This window comes from Pan troglodytes, chromosome 9 (genome assembly GCF_028858775.2).
Source record: "Pan troglodytes isolate AG18354 chromosome 9, NHGRI_mPanTro3-v2.0_pri, whole genome shotgun sequence".
Classification (NCBI taxonomy): Eukaryota; Metazoa; Chordata; class Mammalia; order Primates; family Hominidae; genus Pan; species Pan troglodytes.
The window spans coordinates 78,111,582-78,136,507 of NC_072407.2; the positions used below are offsets into that span (position 1 = coordinate 78,111,582).

Sequence of the window (24,926 nt, forward strand, 5' to 3'; positions counted from 1 at the left end):
TCCATTTTCTAACCCTATTACTTTAATCTACTTTCATCCACAGAAATTTGGCATTTCTTATCTTCAAAACGCTGTGGATCTTATCGTTCATCTCGGATGGTTTTTTTTTTTGTTGTTGTTGTTTTGTTTTTTTGGTGAGTCTTATCTCTTCTAGACATGCCTGAATCAGTTGAGATCCAAAATAGCAACATATAGTCTTAACTGAAAGAAGTTAGAAAGAAAAATTAATAATAAATTAAGTAGAAAAATAAGGTATAGCATTAATGGTTTAGTTTAAGAAACAGTGTCCTTAGGAATAGCTACTGAGGGAAAAGGAAGATAACTAACATTTGTAAGATACTTAGAACTCACAGACTGTGTCAGGAGTTTTCCAAAAATTACTTTAATTAATCCACACAATAATTCTGTCAAGCAGGTGTTGTTATATGAGCCAGAGGCTCAGGCGGGGTTAAGAGACTTGCCCAAGGTCATACAGAGAGTAACTCGCAAACCTAGATGCCAACCAAAGACCCTTTCATTTTGTTGTTCCTTCTCCTATACCATCTCATATATTTTAAAATGGCTTTTTATTAGATTGTTTTTCAGTCAAGAATTTTTGGAGTTAGCTAGGAAGTTAATGTGTAAGTGGCAGTTTGAAGATAGAAGACCACATCATTGTTTAATAAGTGTGGCACAGTCCTTGGAAAAGCTGATTGATTTGATGGGGGTAGTTTTGTATCATAATGTGCTCAAAGATGAATAGCACAAAGAGTAATATTTAAATACCAAATGGAGCCCTCATTTACCAGATCCTTGATGGAAATTTTAATACACCTAAAACAAATTTATGCTGATTTTTTTCGTACCCCCAACACAGTTGTCCAAAATTGTTCATGCCTGCATAGGTGATTCACACATTATATAAAATTCATTTTCAAAGCACCTTATGCAAACAAAATTGTATTCCTGCTCTGTTGTTCAAAATTAAATAAAATGGTTCCTCAGCCAGTCCACTACTCCCAGACATGCATCCGCACACATTCATCATACATGCTTACCTGCCTCTGAACTTTGCTTAGAGTCTTTCCAAGTCTCCACTCACTGGCCTCCTTTCCCAGTTGTTACCGCATTCAGCTCATCTTCTTTCAGATAATGGCTTAGGTCCTAACACCTCAAGAAAGCTTTTCCAACAAGGATGTATTCATCAAATAAGGAAATGTGGATTTCACCCCTGCAATTTGCAGTGCAGTTCCCCCCAAAAAAGTCTATTAACTACCACACACTTGGCATGATATTAGCTGCTGGGCATTTAACAGTAAGTAAAATAAATTCTCTGTCATTGAAGCATTTACAGTCATCTTGTAGGTCTTGTGTAGGGATCATAGGAACAAATTATTTTCTTGTTCTGTGCCTCCATTTTTTCATCTGTAATATGAGGAAAATAACAGTACCTGCTTTGTTAGGGTTCTTATGATAATTGAATGAATTAATATTTGTAAAGTACTTAAAACAGGGCCTAATCAATAGAAAATGCTTTATTTACTAAAACAAGACTAAACTTTGGAATAAGTGTTCTAGTTCTAAAAAGATCCTATTTGTATGTTAAGTAGGATTATAGTAAATGTATAGGTTAGTTTGTAGAGAAATGTCATCTTTATAGTAACAGGTCTTCCTATTCAAGAATAGGGTGTGAGTTTCCACTTACTAATATCTTCTTTTACATCCCTCAATAGAATATTAAAGTTTTCTTCATATAGATCTTGCTATTTTGGTTGTGTTTATTTCCAGGTATTTTATCTTTGTTTCTGTTTAAAATAGCACCACGTAATATTCTAATTCATTGTTATTTATATAAAGGAAAATCATTGATTTTTGTTTTTCAATTTTGTATTGAAGTATTTTATTGTTTGTGATGAGTTTTCATTTGGTTTGCATGATTTTCTAAATGTATAATCATATCTATTAAAAATGATCATTTGCCTCTTATTTTCCAATTTTTATAGCTCTAGACTTTTTTTCTTACCTAATTAGTATTAACTGATTATGGTAGTAGTGAACATCTCTGTCTTATGCTGTGATTTTTGACTTGTGACCATTATACTTGAAATGGATTGTTATATATAATGTTACGCATTCCCAATTTGATAAACAAAATCACAACGTGTTTTTTAATTGTCCAGTCTGCTTTCCATAAGCGTAAACATCCAAATTTGGCTCTTACCCTGACAAAAGTCTTCCAGAATATTTTAGAGAACTATAATCTATGGAGAACAAAAACTCACACTTCCAAAAGGAGATAAAGTCAGAAATGATTCTTCAGTGTTGCTAACCCTTTCCCCTGAGCACTTAAATTAGCCCCTGGGGAGTGTGTCCTAATATGTTTAATGTTCAAAATATCTGCTAACTAAAAACCTCTATACTATTGTTAAGGACTAACCCCATTGTGCCTGACACGTAGTAGATACACAAAAATGTTTATTGGAAGTGTTGATGAAATTCCAGAAACTCTCTCCACTGGCTTCCCTCATCTAAATATGACCTGTCCATCAGTGAACTGCTTAGGCCATGTTCTCCCCATGAATTCTCTCCTAATATCTTCAGGTAAAAGGTAGATAGAATCTTTTTCACCTGAATTAGTTTTCTGTGCTTTATAACAAATTACCACAAATTTAGCAGTTTAAACAACATTCTTTAAAAGAAAAAATGTTTAGGGGTACATGTGCAGTTTTGTTATATAGGTAAATTCTTGTCACAGGAGTTTGATGTACACATTATTTCATGACCCAAGTATTAAGCCTAGTACCCAATAGTACTTTTTCTGTCCTCTCCCTCCTTCCACCTTCCATCATCTGGTAGAACCCAGTATCTGTTGTTCCCCTCTTTGTGTCCATGTATTCTCATCATCTAGCTCCCACTTGCAAGTGAGAACATGTGGTATTTGGTTTTCTCATCCTGCGTTAGTTTGCCAAGGATAATGATCTCCAGCTCTATTCATGTGCCTTCAAAGAACATGATCTCATTATTTTTTATGGCGGCATAATATTCCATGGTGTATGTGTACCACATTTTCTTTATGCAGTCTTCCACTGATGGACACTTAGGTTGGTTCCATGTTATTGCAGTTATGAACAGTGCTGCAGTGAACATACACGTGCATATGTCTTTATGATAAAACGATTTGTATTCCTTTGGATGTATACCCAATAATTGAATTTCTGGGTCGAATGGTACTTTTGTTTTTAGCTCTTTGAGAAATCACCACAATGGTTGAACTAATTTACACTCCTGCCAACAGTGTATAAGCTTTCCTTTTCCCCCTCAACTTTGCCAGCATCTATTTTTTTTTATTTTTAATAATAGCCATTCTGACTGGTATGAGACGGTATCTCACTGTGGTTTTGATTTGCATTTCTTAGATATCAGTGATATTGAGCTTTTTTCGTATACTTGTTGGTTGCATGTATACTTTTGAACAGACACTTTTGAAAAGTGTCTGTTCATGTCCTTTGCTCTCTTTTAATGGGGTCGTTTGTTTTTCTCTTGCAAATTTGTTTAAGTTCCTTATCAGATGCATACTTTGCAAATATTTTCTCCCATTCTGTAGGTTGTCTGTTTACTCTGTTGACAGTTTATTTTGCTGTGCAAAAGCTCTTTAGTTTAATTTGATCTCATTTGTTAATTTTTGCCTTTGTTGCAGTTGCCTTTGGTATCTTCGTCATGAAACCTTTGCCAGTTCCTATGTCCAGAATGGTATTGCCTAGGTTATCTTCCAGGGTTTTTATAGTTTTGGGTTGTACATGTAAGTCTTTAATCCATCTTGAATTCATTTTTATGTATGACATAAGGAAGGGGGTTCAATTTCAGTCTTCTGCATATGGCTAGTCAGTTATCCCAGCACCATTTATTGAATAGGGAGTCCTTTCTCCATTGCTTGTTTTTGTCAGCTTTGTCAAAGAACAGATGGTTGTAGGTGTACAGCCTTATTTGGGGGGTCTATTCTATTCCATTGGTCTATGTGTCTGTTTTTGTACCAGTACGATGCTGTTTGGGTTATTGTAGCCCTGTGATATAGTTGTGAAGTTGGACAGCGTGGTGTCTCCTGCTTTGTTATTTTTGCTTAGGATTGCCTTGGCTATTCAGCCTCTTTTTTGGTTCCATATGAATTTTAAAGTAGTTTTTTCTAGTTCTATGAAGAATGTCATTGGTAGTTTGATAGGAATAGCATTGAATCTATAAATTGCTTTAGGCAATGTGGCCTTTTTAATGATGTTGATTCTTTCAATTCATGAGCATGGAATATTTCTCCATTTGCGTCATCTTGATTTCTTTGAGCAGTGTTTTTTAATTCTCCTACTAGAGATCTTTGACCTCCTTGGTTAGCTATATTCCTAGGCATTTTATTCTTTTGGTGGCAGTTGTGAATGGGATTACGTTCCTGATTTAGCTCTTGGTTTGGCTGTTGTTGGGAATGCTAGTGATTTTTGTATGCTGATTTTGTACCCTGAAACTTTGCTGAAGTTGTTTATCAGCTTAAGGAGCTTTGGGGCCAAGACTGTGAGGTTTAGTAGATATAAAATCATGTCATCTGCAAACAGGGAGAGTTTGACTTCCTCTCTTCCTGTTAGGATGCCCTTTATTTATTTCTCTTGCCCAGTTGCTCTGGCCAGGACTTCCAATACTATGTCAAATAGGAGTGGTGAGAGAGGGGATCCTTGTCTCCTGCTGGTTTTCATGGGAAATGCCTTCAGCTTTTGCCCATTAAGTATGATGTTGACTGTAGGTTTGTCATAGATGGTTCTTATTATTTTGAGGTATGTTCCTTCAATACCTAGTTTGTTGAGAGTTTTTATCATGAAGGGATGTTGAATTTTATCAAAAGCCTTTTCTGCAACATCCATTTTTATCTCACAGATCTGCAGGTCAGAAGTCTGGGTGGGCTCAGCTGGTTTCTCTGCTCGGGGTCTCACAAGGCCAGAATCAACGTGTTGGCCAGGCTGAGCTCTTATCTGGAGTTTCTTGGCAATAATCCACTTCCAAGCTCATCTAAATTGTTGGCAGAATTCAATTCCTTGCAGCTGTAGGTCTGAAGTTCCCATTTACTTGCTGGTCTTCAGCCAGGGGCCACTCTTTGCTCCTAGAAGCTATCCACATTTCTTCTTACATGACCCTCCATCTTCAGACCAATAATGTCCCATCAAGCCCTTCTCATACTTTGAATCTCTCTCTCTGTCTTCTGCTGCCAGCCAGAGAAACCTCTGCTTGTAAAGAGTTTGTGTGATTAGACTGTCCCACCAAAATAATCTCCCTTTGCTGTAAACATAAAATTATCAAGGAATTAACACGAGGGGGTGAAGGTCATGGGGGCCATCTTAAAATTCTGCCTACTACTCCCACCCATCAAACTCTCTCCGCACTGTATGAGGAGGTAACCTCCTTCAGGGTAGTATTCATGGCTGAGTCATTTTGTGATACCCAATCACACCTTTCACGTATATTTATTACATATCTAATGAATTCATTTCTTTTTGTTAAATGAATTGTGAGACAAAACAATTATTTACATTATTTGAAAACAAACTGTGAGGAGCAGTGTGCACTTGAAAGGTCATTGCTGTTTTAGTTTTTTTTTTTTTTTTTTTTGAAGCTACATTTATTTATGATCAACCAGAGAGACTAAACAGTGGACTCATGGGTTTGGACTCTATTGCAATTCAAGTGAGGTCAGAGGAATTCCACAGAAAACTTAAAAGGCATGAAGTAGCTATTATAGTAAAATTAATATTTTAGGGGAAAAATCATTAATGAGAGAAAAGAGCATTCTGGAAAACTGTGTTCCATTTAAGGCACCTCATTACCAGATTCTTTAAGGAAAACTGGAGGGAGTTCTGAGACACAAAGAATGATTAAGAGGCTGTAGGGATTAACTTAGAAACAACGATTTTAAAAGACTAAATATGTATAGCTTAGCTGAACAGTAACTAAACAGAGATGTAACTATTGTCAAATTTCTGAAATCAAGAGAAGTAATGGGCTTCCCTGATTAAAAAAAAAAAAGACTTGAGGGTCTCCTTTATGATTATTGGAGTAAATGAGGAAAAAGAAAACAAAATCTTAAACAACTTATATGCAATGTTTAGACTGTGTGCTGCAATGTAAACTATCAGAGTTGAATTCAAATCCCAACTCCTTTATTTTCCACCTGGGGAATTTCAGGCAACTCCTTCCACCTTTTAAACTTTGTCATATGTAGAGTGGGAATTACACCACCTACCTTTAGGGTTATTATGAAGATTAAATGAGATGACATAAGTAAACAGTCTAGTTCCATGCCTAGCACAGATTGCAGGTTGAGAAAAAGAATAGCTGCTATTGATATCACCATTATCATCATCGTTCTTAAGTGGTTACGAGTTCAAAGTGCTAGGATTCAGACAAACCTAGAATTCAAAGTGCCTGAATTCAGGCACATTCAAACTGTATCATTTAATTCTGTCTCTACGTCACGGTTTCTTTAACCGTGATAATGTTGTAGTGAGGACTCAATGAAATAATATAACATAAAATGCTTAGCATTGATTCCTGGCACATAACTAATCACTGAATAAACACATTAACAGCTGTAGCACTATTTTCATTATCGTTAGCACCATCATTATTCCATCATAGAACCTGGACAAAAGCCTAACATATATTTAGATTATTTCCAAATTTCCCGTTACAAACAGTGCCATGCATGTATCTCCATTTCTGCCATTATCGTCACCACCACACATATACATGCACACAATTCAGTAATTATTTATTACTTGTTGAATTAAGTAATTTCTTCTAATGATCCTGTCGGGTATTTGTGGTCACTATACGTGGCTGGGGAGGTACCAGAATGCTCCTGTATGTTTCTTATGTAATCCAATTTATAGCAACAGATTTAAGTGCATTTTTTCATTTCAGTAAAACTGATATGTAGATTTATTTGAATTTTTATAAAGAATCCCTGCACTTATAATAATATTTTCATTTGTGTTTTCCATACATAGGAACTCCCTGTAGCTACACATTGCTTATAAGATTGTGTTACTGCAGTAAACAGAATATACTCTAGCTAGATTAGGCAGAAATGGTATCAATTAGAGGGTTGCTAATTAGAAGATATTAAGATTAATCAGAGGGTATAAATCATATGTGTTAAGTGTTCATCAGAGGTACCTCACATTTACCATTAGATAGATCACAGAAACTGTGGGAGGGCCAGTAGAGGTACAGATGGCAAATAAACATATGAAAAAAGTGCTCAGCTTGGGCGACATTGCCAAACCCCTGTTTCTACTAAAAATACAAAAATTAGCCAGACGTGGTGGTGCACACCTGTAGTCCCAGCTACTTGGGAGGCTGAAGTGGGAGGATAACTTGAGCCCAGGAGGTCAAGGCTGCAGTGAGCTGTGTTTCTGCCACTGCACTCCAGTCTGGATGACAAAGCAATACCTTGTCTTAAAAAAATAAAAAGCTCAATATTATTAGTCATTAGGAACATGCAAATTAAAACCACAATGAGGCCAGGTGCTATGGCTTACACCTGTAATCCCAGCACTTTGGAAGACCAAGGCAGGCAGATGGCTTGAGTCCAGGGATTCGAAACCAGCCTGGGCAACATGGCAAAATGCTGTCTCTACAAAAAAATACAAAAAATCAGCTGGGTGTGGTGGCACACGCCTGTAGTCCCAACTACTCAGGAGGCTGAGATAGGAGGATCACCTGAGCCTGAGGTCAAGACTGCAGTGAGCTGTGGTCACACCACTGCACTCCAGCCTGAGTGATAGAATGACACCCTGTCTCAAAAACAAAAAATAAATAAATAAAATAAAACTTCATTGAGACACTACTATACAACTGCTAGAATGGCTAAAGTTTTAAAACTGACAGTATCAAGTGCTGATAACAGTACACAGCAACTGAAACACTCACACATTGCTGCTGAGAATGAAAAACTTATATAATCACTTTGGAAAGTAGTTCGCATTTTAAAAATAAAGTTTAAGATATATCTGCCATTCAACCCAGCAATTCCACTCCTAGGTATTGGTCCAAGAGAAACAAAAATATAAGTCCAATTAAAAACCTATGTCCACATACTTATAGCAACTTAATTCTTAATAATAAAAATGAGAAACAACCCAGATGTCCCTCAACTGGCATATAGATAAATCATTTTTGGTACATCCATAGAATAGAATACTACTCAGCAGTAAAAAGGACCAGACTACTCACACATATAGCAACCTGGATGAATCTCATGTGAAAAAAGGCAGACACAACAGGCTAAATACTCTATGATTCCATTTCTACAATGTTCTGGAAAACTGTCTGTGTTCTATTAGACTGTAATCTTGATCTGAGTGTATAGTTCTTTGCACCAAGATTGCATCAAAGTCAATGAATTGGAAGCAGAAATGCCTATTTTTTTTTTTTTTTAAGATGGAATCCCGCTCTGTTGCCCAGACTGGAGTGCAGTGGCGTGATCTCAGCTCACTGCAACCTCCGCCTCCCAGGTTCAAGCAATTCTCTCACCTTAGCCTCCCAAGTAGCTGGGATTACAGGCACACACCACCATGCCCGGCTAATTTTTTTGTATTTTTAGTAGAGACAGGGTTTTACCATGTTGGCCAGGCTGGTCTCGAACTCCTGACCTTAGGTGATCCACCTGCCTCAGCCTCCCAAAGTGCTGGGATTACAAGCGCGAGCCACCATACCCAGCCTCAGAAATGTCAAATTTGATCAGTTTAGAGAGTAAGCTTTAGCTGTGAAGGGAATCAAAGATCCAGATTGGGCCAAAGGTCAATACAGGGTATTTTGGGGTAAATCGAGGTACACAGGACTATCAACATGAGGGCAAGGAGCAGAAGTTGGGCCTGCTGGACCTGCTGAACAGCATGAATATCTACATTAATGGATCCTACTCAAGTCTACTGACTCATATAGCCTTTAGCCTCCAGAGAACATAGCCCTTCTTTGGTGACCACTGATTAAAACTGATTGCAGTTGCATCCAAGGTTGTGATTTACCTGCTTTTGACAAATTTGCAGTTTTGCTTTGATTGTTTATTTGCAATGTGCGTTACTAATCCTCCTTAGCAACTCACAAGGATTGGAAGTGATAGAGACTACACTAACAGGTTGACTCCAGAGTTGCATGAGTTTAATAGTGCTTCTAGTTGCTTTCTGGCCAATATAAGATTCCAAAGCAAAGGACCATCTTAATTGAAATATTTTTAATATGGCAGATTTTATAATGGTAAATTTAACTCAGATATAATCTGTGCCTTGTGAATACAATAAGGCAACATATGATATAAAGAAAAGAGCCTGTAAGGGTAGAACTTGGCAGACTTGGATTCTGGTCCCTGGACTCAACCTGTTCAACCTTAGGCCATTTAACCTCTCACTTTCTTCAGAGGTGCCATTCAGCTCTAGTATTAATTCTATGATTCTGAAAGCAGTTGATAGTGTGACTGGAAGGAGAAATGAAAGAAGCTTTTTCAATTACTAGACTTTAAAGCTTCTAGTTTTGACTTCTAGGCTTCAGTCCTCAGAATGGTAGACCTGAGCTGTGTCCAGTGTTTACATTATAACATATCTATTTTGGAAAAGACTGGCACGTGTTTATAGATGGGATTGGAAAAGTACTTAGGTTGTTCTTGCAACCAGAGGCCCATAATCGAGTTTTTATATTTTTCCTTAGAGGTATATATTGCAATGACTCACTGTAAGAAACAATATTATTGCTCATATTAAATATTCTTTAAGTAGCTTTTCCACGTCTTGAAAGAATTGCATTTTCTTCTAGGAAGGCAGATTTTGTTTTTGACATGGTGGTACTCTTTTTTTCCAAGCGCATAATCTAGTTCTTTTCATGTCAGTGAAACTTAGTAGTACTTAAAAATGGATTGAAATAGTGGTAACTAGTTCCACAGAGATGTTTGCCTACATAAGGCAAATCTCTAAAGTTAAATCTTTGATGCATATATGCATTTTTCATTTCAAATTTTCAGTTCCTCCACACCATTTCTTTGTAGTCAAATTCATTGTAATCCCATCATGAAAGTGTTGATCTTTTAGTAACCTTTTTTGAAGCATTGTATTAATCCACATTCCCTCACGATAACACACGGTTTGTATCAAACATATCATGCAGCTTAGCTCAGGCCACATATGGAACTAATAAGTCAGGCAATAAGTGGCTTTGTGTGAATGAATACAGTTTGGAAGGGTGGGGACATGTGTGTGTGTTGTCTAAACTGCATTTCTCCTGTGCCAAAACCGAAATGACACAATGATTCCTGAATCCCCAGAGGCTTTCCTGGCCTGGAAAAATTGTGTTTAAAAAATAAAAATAAAATTGAGCACTTTGATATTAAATTAAACCTCTCAGCTCAATAGGAGGATGCTTACTGGGTGCAAGAACACAGCATTTATTTCTCAGCAGTAAAATCATACTACGTTTTAAATGTGATCTCCAGAGCTGCAAGTGGTCTTCCCTCATCAATGGAGCAACATTTATCAAGCTGCATGAACTAGTTAATTCCAACTGCAAGAGCTGTAACGTCATAGTTGATCTGTCTTATTTGATGAAACACAAAGTGGATGTATAGTGATTTGAGAAGAAACCAGCATGTGGCTTTGGAAAAACACTATATTTTTATACAAAAAGGGGGTATAGGAGAGGAAAACAGAGAGAACATAGACAGTTAATGGAATTGACATGGCCGTAGTTGTCTGTTGTGGTCTGAATGTACTTGTTGCTTGGGTTTTCTTTCTTTTTGCTTGTTCCGGTAACTATAAAGCCAGATCTTCCTGGGCTTTTTTAGCATAGGGATTATCTTTTGCTACCAGACAATACAGTTTGTTAATTTTTCCAGGGAAACCACTGAACATTGTTTCTCCCCACTTCCCATCTAACTTATTATCTAAGTGTAATTTTCATCTTGGTTGCCTACTAGCCATAGAGTTGAACAAAATCTTAATTGCCCCCATGGAGTCCTAAATCAATCAAAGTAAAGCTGAAATTCAAACTAATTGAAACCAAAATTCCACTTAAAAGACTGCTTAGACTGTTTTGGTGGTGGCGGTGCAGTAGGAAGTTGTTACAAAAGGTGTTTATTTCAGAGGCTAATTTGAGGCAGTTAGACAGACCCAAAGCAATATTTTATTTGCCTAGTTTTCTTGGCATCTGCCTTCCCCAATCAAAAATGAGAGCAGAAGGAGCCGTAATGTTTAGGGAAGTGCGGGATTGATAATAGTTGGTGAGGGCAGGTGTTGATGGAACCTGAAGTAAGATTTCTTAGAGACAAGAGTACTTCAGTCTTTTAGCCTGTCCATAGCTGCCTTTGCAGTTGTTTCCCTTGTTCACTCTCTTGCTTAAAACCCTGGAGTAGGTTCTTACTGCTAACCAGCAAGATAAAGTTGAACTCTTCAGCTTAGCACTCTTAGCCCTCAGCAGTTATAATGACTACCCTGTAAAAGTCAGGCCTCAGGAACTTCTATTCTCTATAAAATTCTAATTGAACTCTTACAACTATCTTATGAGATAAATATTGTTGGTCCTGTTTATAGACAAGGCATAGATTGGTTATGTAACTTGCTCAAAGTTACACACATTATATGGTGAGAATAGGCCGTGAGTCCAGGCCTCTCATTCCAAAGACAGAGAGCTGATTCACATTGCCTAGCCTAGTGGACACTCAATAAATATTTGCTGAATGAATGAATAGGACGTGTGGAGACTTAGTAAATGTAGTTCTTTCTCCCCTTTCCCTATCCTTGTCCTTTCCTCCTCGACCTGGTTCCTTCTTTTCCTTTCTATTTTTACTAATATCTTACCAGGGAGTTAACTTGTTGAAGATTATTGAAATTTTTGAAAGTTTGCCCAAGCAAGGAAGGAGTTTGCGTGACCATACAGCAGAGCTGGGTCTTTCACCAGGTCCCCTGACCACTCACATCATGTATCAGTCTTTCCATTTCACTATATAATTATTTTAAAGATACTGACATGTGTGTGTTTATTCCTGCTTCTCTGGAGTGCATGCATTCAGAAGCTTAATGAAAATTAGCATTTAAAAAAGTGAACAGTGTACTTAAGATTTTCCCTTTGATTTGAAGTAACTCTTTCCTTCTTCCTTTTCTGCCCCCCATTCTTAGTAGTTAAGTGGTAAGCCATTATTGAACACCAGCTTTATGCCCAGCCTAGTGGTAGATACTGTGATGATGATAATGTGGAGAATATATATATATATCTGGTATATATATATATATATATGTATTAGTAATGATAACAGGTATTTTATATTGAGCACTTATGATGTACCAGATATTATTTTGGATAGTCTATATACTTTATCTTATTTAAACTTTACAACAGCTCTGCAAGGCAGGCAACATCCCCATTTTACAAGTAAGGAAATGGAATCTCAGAGAAGTGACTTATTCAAAGTCAAACAACTAGTAAGTGACAGTACTGGTATTCAAACCCAGCTCTTCTGCATTTAAGCCTATCCTACTGTGTCGTGATGCCTCTCATTTCTTCCTATACTGTATTAATTTAACTTGTTAATTAACAAGTATTTATCAAGTACCTATCCAGTTAGTTAAGGCTTTCCAAAAAGAACAAATGGAAAAGTGCGTATGGGGAGGAGTTTAGGGTCAAGGGTAAAATGCCCACTTACCTACAGTAATCAGAGCGCTTCCAGTGGAAAATGGAACTTCTGTTGGTTCTTTGAGAATAGATAAGACATGAGATATAGGATGCCTAGAGAGAGACATAGAGACAAGAAAGAGAGCTTTCTGCCAGAGTAATGAGTACTGTGTAAAAAGCTATCAGAAGAGTTGTTAGCCAGTATTGAAAAGCTGGTTTTTTATATATAAAATCCCATATATATATGAGACTTTTATTTGTTTGTTTGCTTGGAGTCAGAGTCTCCATTACCCAGGCTGGAGTGCAGTGGCACAATCTCGGCTGACTGCAACCTCCACCTCCCAGGTTCAAGTGATTCTCATGCCTCAGCCTCCCGAGTAGCTGGGAGGCGCACACCACCACACCTGGCTAATTTTTGTGTTTTTAGTAGAGATGAGGTCTCACCATGTTGGCTAGGCTGGTCTCAAACTCCTCACCTCAAGCAGTCTACCCGCCTGAATATGTTTGTTTAAGTCACTTCTCTACTAAAATGCTACTAATAAGGTTAAATAATTTTAAAATTTTAAATTCACAAGGATGAAAAGAATAGATAAGACCAAGAAAATTTAGAAAACTTCAAATAAACGAATGAGTGATAAACTGACTTGGCAGAAGCCTTTACGAAGCAATATAATCCAAACCACAGACTCCAGAAGGATGTGGTGGTACCGAGTATCTCATGAAGTTTAGGGATAATATACAGAGCTAAACATAGGAGGGTAGGTTGACAGTCTATAGAAAGAGAAGTAATACTCCCAGTTCACTTTTCCCACTCTGTGTAGCCCAATAACTACGTTCCCACATGCCCTAGTGGGAAAATGAAGATTTACTTGCTGAAAAAGATTGAGCCCAAGAAGCTCTGAACCTAAACTGCTTGATATACTGGGAACAAGAAGGAAGGTGCCTTACCAAAAGGTGATTACGTGAAAGTGTAACATACCAACACAGAGTTCCCCAACTGCCTTTTCCAACTTTATTCCCCAAATAAGATCCAGATTATGCCTCAAGACGGAGGATTCTTTCTGGGGAAAAAACAGAGGCAGCAATGAAAAGTACTGGGGCTGTAGTACTAACCTTTCCCCGTGGGAAGGCTGGATTTCCATCCACTCATTCTGCAATGAACCCTCCCCCTACAGCCAGTCATCAAGCACTGCCAATGCACAGACTTCCTTCACAGCTTTTTAGAGTCTCACAGTCTCACCTGTAAAGATAAACTAACAGCCAAAGATTACTAGACATTAGAGGAAAGCCTCTAATATTAAAAAAAAAAGTCTAAAATAAAGTGAAAAAAAAATCCAGAGGGTAAAGTGAAAAAAAAAAAAATCCAGAGGGTAAAATGAAGAAGGAGGAGGAGGCAAAATAATAATAATAGGAGAAAATGATCAGAATTAGGCAATAAGAGTATTCATATTGAAAGGATGTACTAAGTGCTTGGCCCAGGGAATGAAAACAGACTGAAAATGATGAATGAAAGACCGAAATGAAGGCTTATCACTATGAAATTTCAGAATACTAAGGTTAAAGAAGAAAGTCCTAAAAGCTTCCAGAGAGAAGAATCAACTTACATTCAAAGGATCAGGAACCAGCATGTTAACAGGTTTCTCAGTCACCACGTGAAAAGCTAAATGACAGTAAAGAAATACTTTGGAACTACCTAAGAAAAAGTATTTGCAGCCATGAGTTCTATACCTAGGCAAACTATCATTCAAGTATAAGAATGGAATAGTTATATTTTCAAATATTCAGGGTGTCATGAAAGTTACCTCCCATGCTATCCTTTCCCAGAAAGATATTATAGGATACACTCCACCAAGATGAGGCAGTAGATCAAGAAAGAAGACAATCTAGGAAATAACAGCTTCAGCACAGAAGAAAAGTAAACAAAATTTCCAGCATGATGGCTAAAGAAGCTTGTAGGAATATAATGCAGCAGGCCTAGCTAGCAGCCAGTTCAGTTGAAGCAGAGAGAGGAGGCTTCAGGAAATATATATCTAAGAGCAAAATGGACTTGATCAATTTTATGGTGTGTTTAGTTAGATTGAGAAGAGTTTTAAGGGTTTTTATTCTATTTATTTTTTCTTTTTTCTTTTTTTTTTTTTTTTTGAGACAGGGTCTCACTCTTATCACCCAGGCTGGAGTGCAGTGGCACAATCTCAGCTCACTGCAGCCTCAACCTCCCAGGCTCAAGCAATCCTCCCACCTCAGCCTCCTGAGTAGCTGGGACCATAGGCAAGCACCACCATGCCCGGATAATTTTTTGTATTTTTGGTAGAGACAGTGTTTCACCATGTTGCCCAGACTTGTCTGAAACTCCACCCGCCTCAGCTTCCCAAAGTGCTGGGATTATGGGTGTGAGCCACCATGCCTGGCCAGTTTTAAGATTTTTGTTAGAGTTTGGGGAGTATCTAGTGACAAGTACATAGAAAAGCTCAACTGGTGGAAAAAATGGCAGTTATCACTTCCAGTGAAACAAACAAAAAAGTACAAGAAAGGAATAATACATTACATGGCTCAGCAGTGAACAGTGTTTATGTAGGTATAGTGAGGTAAACAGTAAATATTGATTTAATTTAAAATATGATATTGAATGTATTGAGAAGACGAGGAAGGGAACTATGTGTGGGAGAGTAGAGTCAAGTTCTCATATTCTTTAAGAAAAAGCTAGTAGATAATGTATGGGAAAGGGGATAAAGTGTTTGTGTGAGAGCAAAGTGGTGTAAGAGTGCTAAATTCTCTTCTTTCATGGTGGGAGCATAGTAGATGATGTCTCTAACTGGAGGGGAAGGGAGAATAAGAAATCTTAATATAAGCATATTATTCAGAAATATGAGGTAAAGAAGAAACAGCTAAAAGGTGTTCTCAGAGTTTGAGGTAGATAGTAGAGCAGAGAACTGCTTTTTTTTTTCATTATAAATCTTGTAGTGGTTTAGACTTGTTAAACCATACTTATACTTTATTAATAATAATATATGTGTTATGTATGCATTTATTTTTGAGTTCCCTATGTGGAAAATTTAAAGGGTAATATGGTAGAATTTGGAGCTGTTATTAAGCGGTTCTAGCCTTGGCTTTGTCCCTTATCATCCCTGTGACTTTGGGCAGGATGCTCTTGTCTTCCTGAGCCTTAGTTTCTTCATTTATAAGAGGAAGAAGGTTGGAAAGATGGTCTCCAGGGTCTCTTTAAGCTGTAAAATTCAAAGATTCTATGATTTAAAAAAAAAAAAAAAGTACTATGCAGCAAATGGAGAGTTAAGACCCAGACAGAGGCTTGAAATTCCCACATTTTTCTTTTTTTGGTTAAAATCAGACTTGGAGAGAAATTTTCACTGTGGTCTCTGAAAACAGTTCAACACCCATCTTCCATTGTGGAACCTGGGGCAGGCAATTGTCTGTGTACTCACTCGGAGACACATAGCTTAGTGTTATTTCAGTAAGTTTTTTTTTTTTCCTTGATGTTTAATATTTTTCAGTATGAATCACAGGTAAAATTTCCATGCCATGTGTAAACGATTTCACTTCTTATTGAAACAATGAATTCAGGAATGTCATGTTGGGATATCAGCCATTTTGCTTTTATCAATGTATGGAAAAATGCATTTATATTAATACAAGAAATGATGTCATTTAATATGGGGTAGATCTTATAATTCAAGGTCTGCAAATCTCAGGAGGTGATTTAGGTCACCAAGCTAGGTTTGAAAAAGGAAAAAACTATTTTCCTTCTGCTTTCTCAAGTATTGTTACGAGTTTTCGTCTCAGACTTTGGGGTAGGTGGTAGAGAGTAGCATGGTTTGTGAAAAGGAGGCCCTGGCTGATAATATCTTTGCCACTGAACCATGTGGCCCTGGATAATTTACTTCCCCTTTCTGGGGTTCAGTTTTCCCATCTGCAAAAGAAAAGGATTGGCTGAAATAATATTCAAGATACCTTTTAGTTTTAACATTGTATGTTTCTACATCCTTACTTTATGTGTGTATTCATTCAAACCATTCAGGAGACCCAGTTATGTTTGGAGGTTTTTCTTAAAAAGCCCAGAATCAGTGAGAGTGAACTCTTTCTCTAAGTATCACTCAAGCAGAGAAAAATCAGTTGAATTCTAGAGTCAAACAAAAGAAAACTGACTGTTTTTAGTAGGTGTTTATTTATGCCCCCTGTTGTCTTACTCTGAAGGCCTGCTTTCTATTCACATGATTTGTGGTTTTATTCTTTAAGAGAGGGATATATTTAAAAGTTTGACTTAGCAACTCTTAAATTTAAGTGCTAAAAGAGTTAAACCTTAAGACCGATGCCCCTTCACATTTGTACACAGACATACATTTTATAAAGTCTATAAACTTTCTTCATGTGTAATATGTCATTTGAAAAACACATTTTTGCAGAGCTGTGTTGTCCACTTACTGTGTGTTTGATGTGTGGATGAGCATGTGTGTGAATATGCACATCCGCTTACCTCGGCTCTCCGTTATGGTCAGTTATGGAAGCAAATGGTGATATTCAGAGACACAGTGAAAGGAAGTGAAGAACAGACCGATGAAAACCATTAGCAACTTATCCAGAGTACTCAGAAGGACACTTAATTTTAGAAAATTGGCCTCTACCAGAAATAAATCAAACAAAGGGCAGATCTAGCCCACAAGCCAGCAGTTTCCCTGTACCACCTCTCCAGCTATGTGCTCTGGTCTGGACAAAGAGGAACGTTAGAGACTCAAGAGAAATACAGAGCACAGCCTCTGTCAAAAGTGAGTTGCAATGTATTTGTTTAATAAGCATTGAATAAGTACCAGCACTATGCCAGACACTATTGGAGTCAGAGATGAATACAAGATGGTCCTTACCCTTGTTTATACAAAGGGGAGGGCTGAATGGAAGCTGGCAATATCTAAAAAGAAACACTGGTTTTCTGGTATATGTCCCTGGAGTTGGTGTTAGCAAACCCTACCAGGGTCTGGGGGTAGAAAAGAAGGCTAGATACAGGGGTCTTTGAAATATCCTCATTCCACAGTTGGTCACTCTTAGTCTTCTCTAAGTTTAGGGGGCAAGAGAACAGTAAGTAGATGAAGAGGCTACCTTAAATACCATCGTAATTTAAGTGGGTGTGCATACTCATACACGTGCTTATCTATATGTCAAATACCCAGTAAGTGGAAAGTACTGTGAGGCTGATAATAGTCTCAAACATTTACATTTCCTCTTTTAGAGTTCAAAAAAATAACTTGTTTAGTGGTTCATTTTTCCGAAGCTTATAATCTGCCAAAATATCTTTAATTCTATTTTTTCACCTTCACAGCTAAGATATCAACATGGACTAGGGACTCCAGACTTGCGGCAAACCCTTCCCAACCTGAAAAACTTCATGGAGCATGGACTAATGGTCAGGTGGTGAGTACCTTTATCTCTGATAACCAGAAACTGTAATGTGGATAGGATCCTGAAAATCTTTTCTGACTTCCACATTGCTCCACACCTGCCTCTGAGTTTTCTTCTGTAATGAGATATGGGAGGAAAATGAAAGGCGCCATCACAGTTGGGGAGATCTAAGCTCCCGTCTGGCTAAGGAGGATGTAGCCCCCTTGGAGGGAGGAGGGGCCAAGGGGATATTGCTTGAACTTTGGGAAGGCGGCTGAGCAAGGAGCCCTTGAGGGCATTGCTGAGACAAACTGGAAGACAGCCAGTATGATTCATGGTAAGGGAGACCCAGAGCCCCTTGGACCTTTCCAAAGAACAGGTGAAGGGCCTGATTATAGAATGAGCATCAGGACCATGGCTGTGAGCATTAAAGGAAGAAAGCAGATAAGGAATAGGTCAGGGGGTCAGGACTTAGTTTGAGACCAGTAGGTACATTCTGAAATGTTTCTTGTGTGTGGTGTCAGTACCTGTTGAACCGTGAGGGCAAGCTGCTGCTGAAAGTGCTCCGTCAGGATAGACATGGACCTTTGAAAAGAGAAGGAGAGAGGGGAAGTCTGATAGAAAGAAGACATTAGATTCATTCACTTGACCTAAATGGAAAGTTGTTGGCTGTATCCATTTAGTAATTCTTGAAGTTTGAATCCTTGGGTAGTGGGCAGTAACTTACAAAATCACGTGCCTGGAAAGCAGGCCTGTAGAGTTAGACAGCTGGGGGCAGCACTGGCTTCTGATTCCAGGTATTTTTCTCATCATCTGCTGTGTGGATTTGAAATTCTACCTCTCTGAAATTTGATTTGCTCTGCTGATGTGCCTTCAGAAAAGTAAAAAAACTGTGGTTGGTCTTTACTTTGATTTTCAAAACGGCAAGTTCCAGATGTCTGGTCTTAGATAGGACTCCTGTTAAGCAAATACACAACTGTTTAAAGAATTCCACTCAAAACATCAAAATAATTATTAAAGCTTGGTGTTGATATGGACCCGGATGCCTTCAGGAATATGAGAGAGGAATTAAGTTTTAAAGTAAAGTAATAAGAATAATAAAAGTGAGCTAGCAGGTATTTATTTAGCTTGTCTCTGTGTAAAGCTCTGTGATAGGTGCTTTAGAGAGATGAGAAAGCTCAAGCCCTGTCCCCAAGAGATTTGTGGTCCAGTTGGAAACAAGGCACAGAATTCATGAAGAGGTTTTCTAACACAATGGTAAATAACCTAAAATAATGAGAAAATTGGCAACCTACAACACTAATTAATCACACTAAATGAATCTTGCTCAGTACAGATAGCAGATTGTCCCTGAACCATTTACTGAAGTGTCTGTCTTTTCTCCACTGATGATAATGGCATCTCTTTTGTAAACCAAGTTCGCTTATCCATAGAGATCCATTTCCAGGATCCCTATTCTGTTCTGTTGCTTTATTTGGCTAGCCATCGATTAGTATGACATTTTTAATTATTGTAAGATGTAATTTCTAAAAGTGTTGTTGAGACTTGAGGATGAAATAAAAATCAAAGTGTCCATTTTACTGTTGATAAAGCTACTTGGAAAATGGGGCTTTAGATCTGAAATAAAACGGGCTTGCAAAGATGTCACTCAAAATTAAACTTATCCTCATAATCACAATGTAAACTGGAGAGCCATAGGCTTTCCCTACAGAGGCAGGCCCTTAACTACATTGGCAGACAGCGATCAGGTGACTTTTCTTCAGGAGCCCAGATAGGGCTGAGCCAAGAATACCCAGTTGCTATTTTGCCCTCTAGATTCACCAATCAGGAAAGTCCCTCCTCCTCTGAGAGAGTGAGAGGATGGAGAGAGCCAAGAGTCTTAACTCCTAAAGCCATGTTCCTTCATAGGAACAGAAAAGGAAAATACCTCCAATTTTCTTGATATCTGTTAGGGAAAAGCTAACCTCCATATCTGTTAGGGAAATATCTGTTAGGGAAGGCTCTTCTTCAAAACTCTTGGCTTTTCTTGACTTGAGTCTTTGAGTGATTTCACAGTTTTATGACATTGGGTCTTCCTAACTATGAACATGTTACATCGCTTGCTTTTTTAAAACATACCTCCATGAGGTTTATAATTTTCTTCATAAAAGTCTATGCATCTTTTATTAGATATACTTAGTCCTATTAGCTTACAGTTTTGGTTGCTGTTGTAAATTTTTTTATTATAATAGTTAACATTTTCTGGCTGATGTACAGGAATAGCACTGATATTTAGTATTTTGAGAGTGTGTTCTGGCTAACATTAGTTACAATAGTTTGTTTCGATTCTCTTGGATTTTTTGTGTATACAATCATATTTTTAGTGAATAATGGTATTGTTTCTATTTTTATAACTTCATTACTTTTTCTTGTCTTACTATGTTTTATTACAGAACAGGAGCAGTGATAGTGGGTATCCTTGTCTTCTGACTTCAAAGAGAATGCTTCTAATTTTTCACCATTAAGTATTATATTTATTGTAGATTGGGGTAGATATCCTGCATGAGCAAAAGGAAGAATTTTTCTGTTCTCAGGTTACTAAGAGTTGTTTTTTAATCATGAATATGTGTATTTTGAATTTTACCATGTTTATTCTGAATCTATTGAGGTAACACTACATTTTTCTAATGTTAAACCATCTTTGCCCCCTGGTCATGTGTATTTTTTTTTCCTACATTATTGGATTCCTTGGCTAATATTTTAGAATGTCTTCATCTGCAAACTGAAATGAGACTGGCCTACAGTTTTTCTTTCACATAAAATCCTTGTCTGATTTTGGTTAGAATTGACCAAACATGATGAGGTTATAAGAGCTTCATAAAATAAATTGAGGATCTTTACCTTCTTTTCTATTCTCCAGAACAGTTCATATAAGATAGGAGGAAGTATCTCTATCTTAAAGGTATGGTAGAACCTAGAAAAAAGCTGCTGTTTTTTGTTTGTTGCTGGGGAGAGTGTAGATTTTTAACTACTGATTTAATTTCTGTAATGCTTACAGGTCTGTTTCTGTTTCATTTCTCCAGTTCCTAGTTAACTCACTCCAGTCTGATTTTTAGTTCTGTGAGTATACTGAAATTCCTTTTATCTAGCTTGGTGTCTACCGAATTCTAAACATAGACCCAAACTCAAAGGTCACTTTTCATCCTTATCCTGTTCAGTGGCACCTGGCCTTGCTGGCCATTCCTGCCTTCCTGAAACACTCTTCCTTGTTGTCTTCCACAGGACTGCCCTCTCCTGGCTTTCTGCTTCTAGCTTCTCCATGGCCCCATCTTAGGCCCTCTTCCCTTTTTCCCTCTCTACTCTCTTCTCTTTTTTTCTTTCCTCCTCTGCCTCCTCTCTACCCTCTTCTTAAGTGTTCTCACCCATTCCCATCATTTTGAAAGCCGTTATGCTTATGACTCCCAAAGTTTTGTCTTCAGTGTAAACCTCTCCTGCACACTCTGGATAGCCAGGGGCCTACTTGACTCTGCCCCTGGGAGTATTAGAAGCATCTCAGCCTCAACACAGCTAAAACCCTCCTTCCACCAGCATAATTCCTATCAGCTAATGGGACCCTGTCTACCCAGTTGCTCAAACCAGGGAATCATCCTTGATCTCTTTCTTTTCTCCACTCACATCAGAGCTAGTCTTATTCATCAGCAAGCCCTGTCATCACTATCTGCAAAATACATATCAATCTGTTCACTTCCCATCTCTGCTATTGCCACTCCAGTCCAAGCCACCACCTTTTCTTCCCCAAACAGCTGCACCAGTGCAATTTGTCTCCTTGTCTTGTCCTGCCTCTGTCCACTCTCCACAGTAGCCAGGATGATCTTTCTAAATGTTGGCTAGATCTTAATCACTCTTCAGCTTCAGTGGCAAGAGTGAAATCCAAGTTTTCTTCCATAGTCTACTTGGCCTCTGCCTCATCTGATACCACTCCCTTTCCACTCTCACGTCCTGTCGCTGTACTGGCCTCTGTGTAGTCATGTGAATAAGCTCTTTCCTGTCTGAGTGGTTGCACTCACTCTTCCTCTGTGTAGAATGTGCTCTGTCTCTTCCTTCTTTCCTACCACCTTCCTCACCTCATCGCCTCATAGAGAGGGAATAGTTTAAGAAAAGCAGCTTTATGAACACAGCAGCTTTATTGGCAATGAATAGGCACCTTGGCTGGAATGCAAATTCATTTTAAGAATGGGGAGAATCTGGGCTTTGTGGTTCCTTGGCAATCCTTTTTAAGAAAAAGAATACAAAATTACAAATACAAAATTAGAGATGAAAAAGCATTTGGAATGAGAAACAAATCACAACAAATTACTGGAACCTTAGGGATTAGGTCCTTTTCTTCTGAGATGTCTGTAGACAATTTACTCAAATTATTTACATATAAATGCTTCCTCATTGCAACCTGACTGCCCTTCTACTCCTAAAACACTGTAATTTCCAGCAACTCTCAGTTCTAAGGTACGGAGAAATTAATTGACTTTCCAGGCATAATTGACCCATGAACCTGTAGCAATAAAAGTAGAATCTAGGTGTCCTGGCACTGTTGCAGCAAACCCATTAAGCTCCAAGCTCATACATTTATAAATGTAGTGCACCTCTCTGCCAGCTGTGCCAAGCACATTAACACTGAGTGAACAGGAATGTGTCACTTTATGGTACTGTAACGTAAAATAGGCTACTAAAGTAGATGCAAAGCACTGCAAAATGAATGCTACATATCAGTTCCAAGTAAAGATCACGGCAGGAAGCCAGGCTGGAAGTCACAAAGCTAAACAAAGCCGGAGCAAGCACTTTGAATCTCAGAGGAAATCTGAGAATTTCCGAGAGCAGCCGTGGAGTGAGGAGTTACCTCTCAAGCCTGTGCTCCTTAGGGCAAAGGGTAAAAAAACTCAGGTTCCTAAGGGAGGCTCTTACATCTTTTGTAAAGCAAAACACTTCCATTTTCTGTGTGGTTGTTACCATTCACAGATTGGTCCCTGTGGAGGCAGATTGCTGTATGTTCTTTTGGTGTTGAGGATTTCATACTGGCTGAGGATCAGTGCATTCACTGAATTCCTCCTTATGGTAAGCTTCAAAGTTATGTGACAGCTTGTTTTGTTTTATTTTGTAAAGAAAAGCTGTGATAAAAATCCTCTTAATAAAGTAATTCTTTTTCTTGCACATTATGGAATTCTTAGCTAATATGAGAATGATCGACCTGATTAATCCTAAAATGAACCCCCATTTTTTATGAACACAGTTGCACAGGGCACAGCTCTCAGTGATTTATGCCAGGTCTTTCCAAAAGGAGTGCCCATTTTTTCATCCTAAGATTATAACCTGGTCGTAACTGCCAAGCAACACAATTTTGAAAAGCAGAATTTCAGCTTAGAATCTGTGCTCTTTTGAATACTGTGATTGAAAGTCACCAGAATGTCATTTAAACATCCCAGTTTTCTTTTACTATTGCCTGCATAGTGATCTGAGACTCAGATTGACATGCACAGGCACCACTGATGTGGGTGCTGAAGAATGTGCACGCAAGCTGCAGCCTAATGGCTGCCTGTAAGACAACAAGTTTAGAACTGAGTTGAAGAGATTATGTGCGAGGTTGCTGTGAGTGGGCTGTGTGATGGGGCCCCAGCATCCAGGTCCTCAGGCAGTGCCTCGATTTTGTCTCTCCACCACTCTCCCACCCTTTCTCAACAGACCCCCAGGCATAGCACTCTCATTTGTGACCTCCGTTCTTTACTTAGGCAAGTTCCCACTACCCAGAATAGCCTGCCCCTTCCTCTGCCCTATCTAGATGTTGCTCTCACTTCAAGACCCAGGTCATATCCTACCTCATTCATTCACTCACTCAACACCACAGTGGCGGCTACAGAGATAAGTATGTATTCCCTCAGTAGCTTAGAGTCACTTCTTTGCCGAGTCTTACCCACTAGGCTTTTGAGCAGCTTGGGTCTGGGGACCACGTCTTACTCATCTCTGTGGTCCCAGCCTGGCATTACGGAAGCCAGGGAGGCTAGAGAAGGGAATGAAGAAGCCATCTGAGCTGTTCTACTCATGGAATATGCTCCTTGAGCTTGTGTTCAAGGAGCTTACAGTCTAATTAAGGTGGTGAAATAGGAACAAAACAACATGTACTGAAAAAAGTAAAAAGTACGACATGCTATAAGGGAGAGTTATTTTGAACATTCAGAGGAAGCCCTTTAGTTCCCGGTGTGAGGGGTGTAGACAAACCTTCACTAAGGAGATAACATTTCAGTGGAGAGTGGATCTGGAGCAAAAGAAGAATTTGGCCACATGAGGTTTGGGGTATAGGACAGAGTAGGTTAAGAAACAGTGGCCCAGTTAGGTGGAAAGACTAGGACTATGAATTTGAATACCAGCACCACTATTTACTGTCTCTGTGACCTCAAACAGGTTTAAGCTGCCTGCCTCAATCCCTTTCCCTATAAAATGAGGGTAATAGTGCCTACTTAATAGTGTGGCCATAAGAATTAAATAGGTAAGTACCTAGCATACTGCCTGGCACTTAGTAATAAATAAGCGGTAGCTTTTATAATGAGTAAATGAATCGTAGTTACTGTCTATATCTTTTTAAAATCAAATGCATCCTTTGCTATAGGTGTTTTTACTTTGACATCTATAGTCATCTTACAGCTAGGTATAGAATATGGCTCTTGTTCATATTTTGGCTCATGCTCTCTTGTACATTAATGGTACAGAAGATTTACCATCTGTCTACCTCTCACTTTCCCCAAGTCCTTTATAAGACCACTCTGAGGCCTTAGAGATAAGTACCCTAAAACCTGTTTGCCTACAAACTTTTTTTGGTACCTGCCTTCTTAGGTAACTCTCACCCATAGTTA

General features: G+C 38.3%; 1 protein-coding gene across 2 annotated transcripts in view; it reads left to right on the forward strand.

Annotated features, from left to right (window-relative positions):
- Positions 1 to 24,926, forward strand: part of UVRAG (UV radiation resistance associated) — a 325,150-nt gene that overhangs the window by 280,462 nt on the left and 19,762 nt on the right. For both annotated transcript variants that reach the window (XR_010147617.1, XM_508649.8), the window contains exon 14: positions 17,990 to 18,081. Coding sequence is in view for 1 of the 2 variants with exons in the window: in XM_508649.8 (XP_508649.3) it covers positions 17,990 to 18,081 (92 nt within the window). In the remaining variant the exon portion in view is untranslated. The remainder of the gene's footprint in view (positions 1 to 17,989; positions 18,082 to 24,926) is intronic.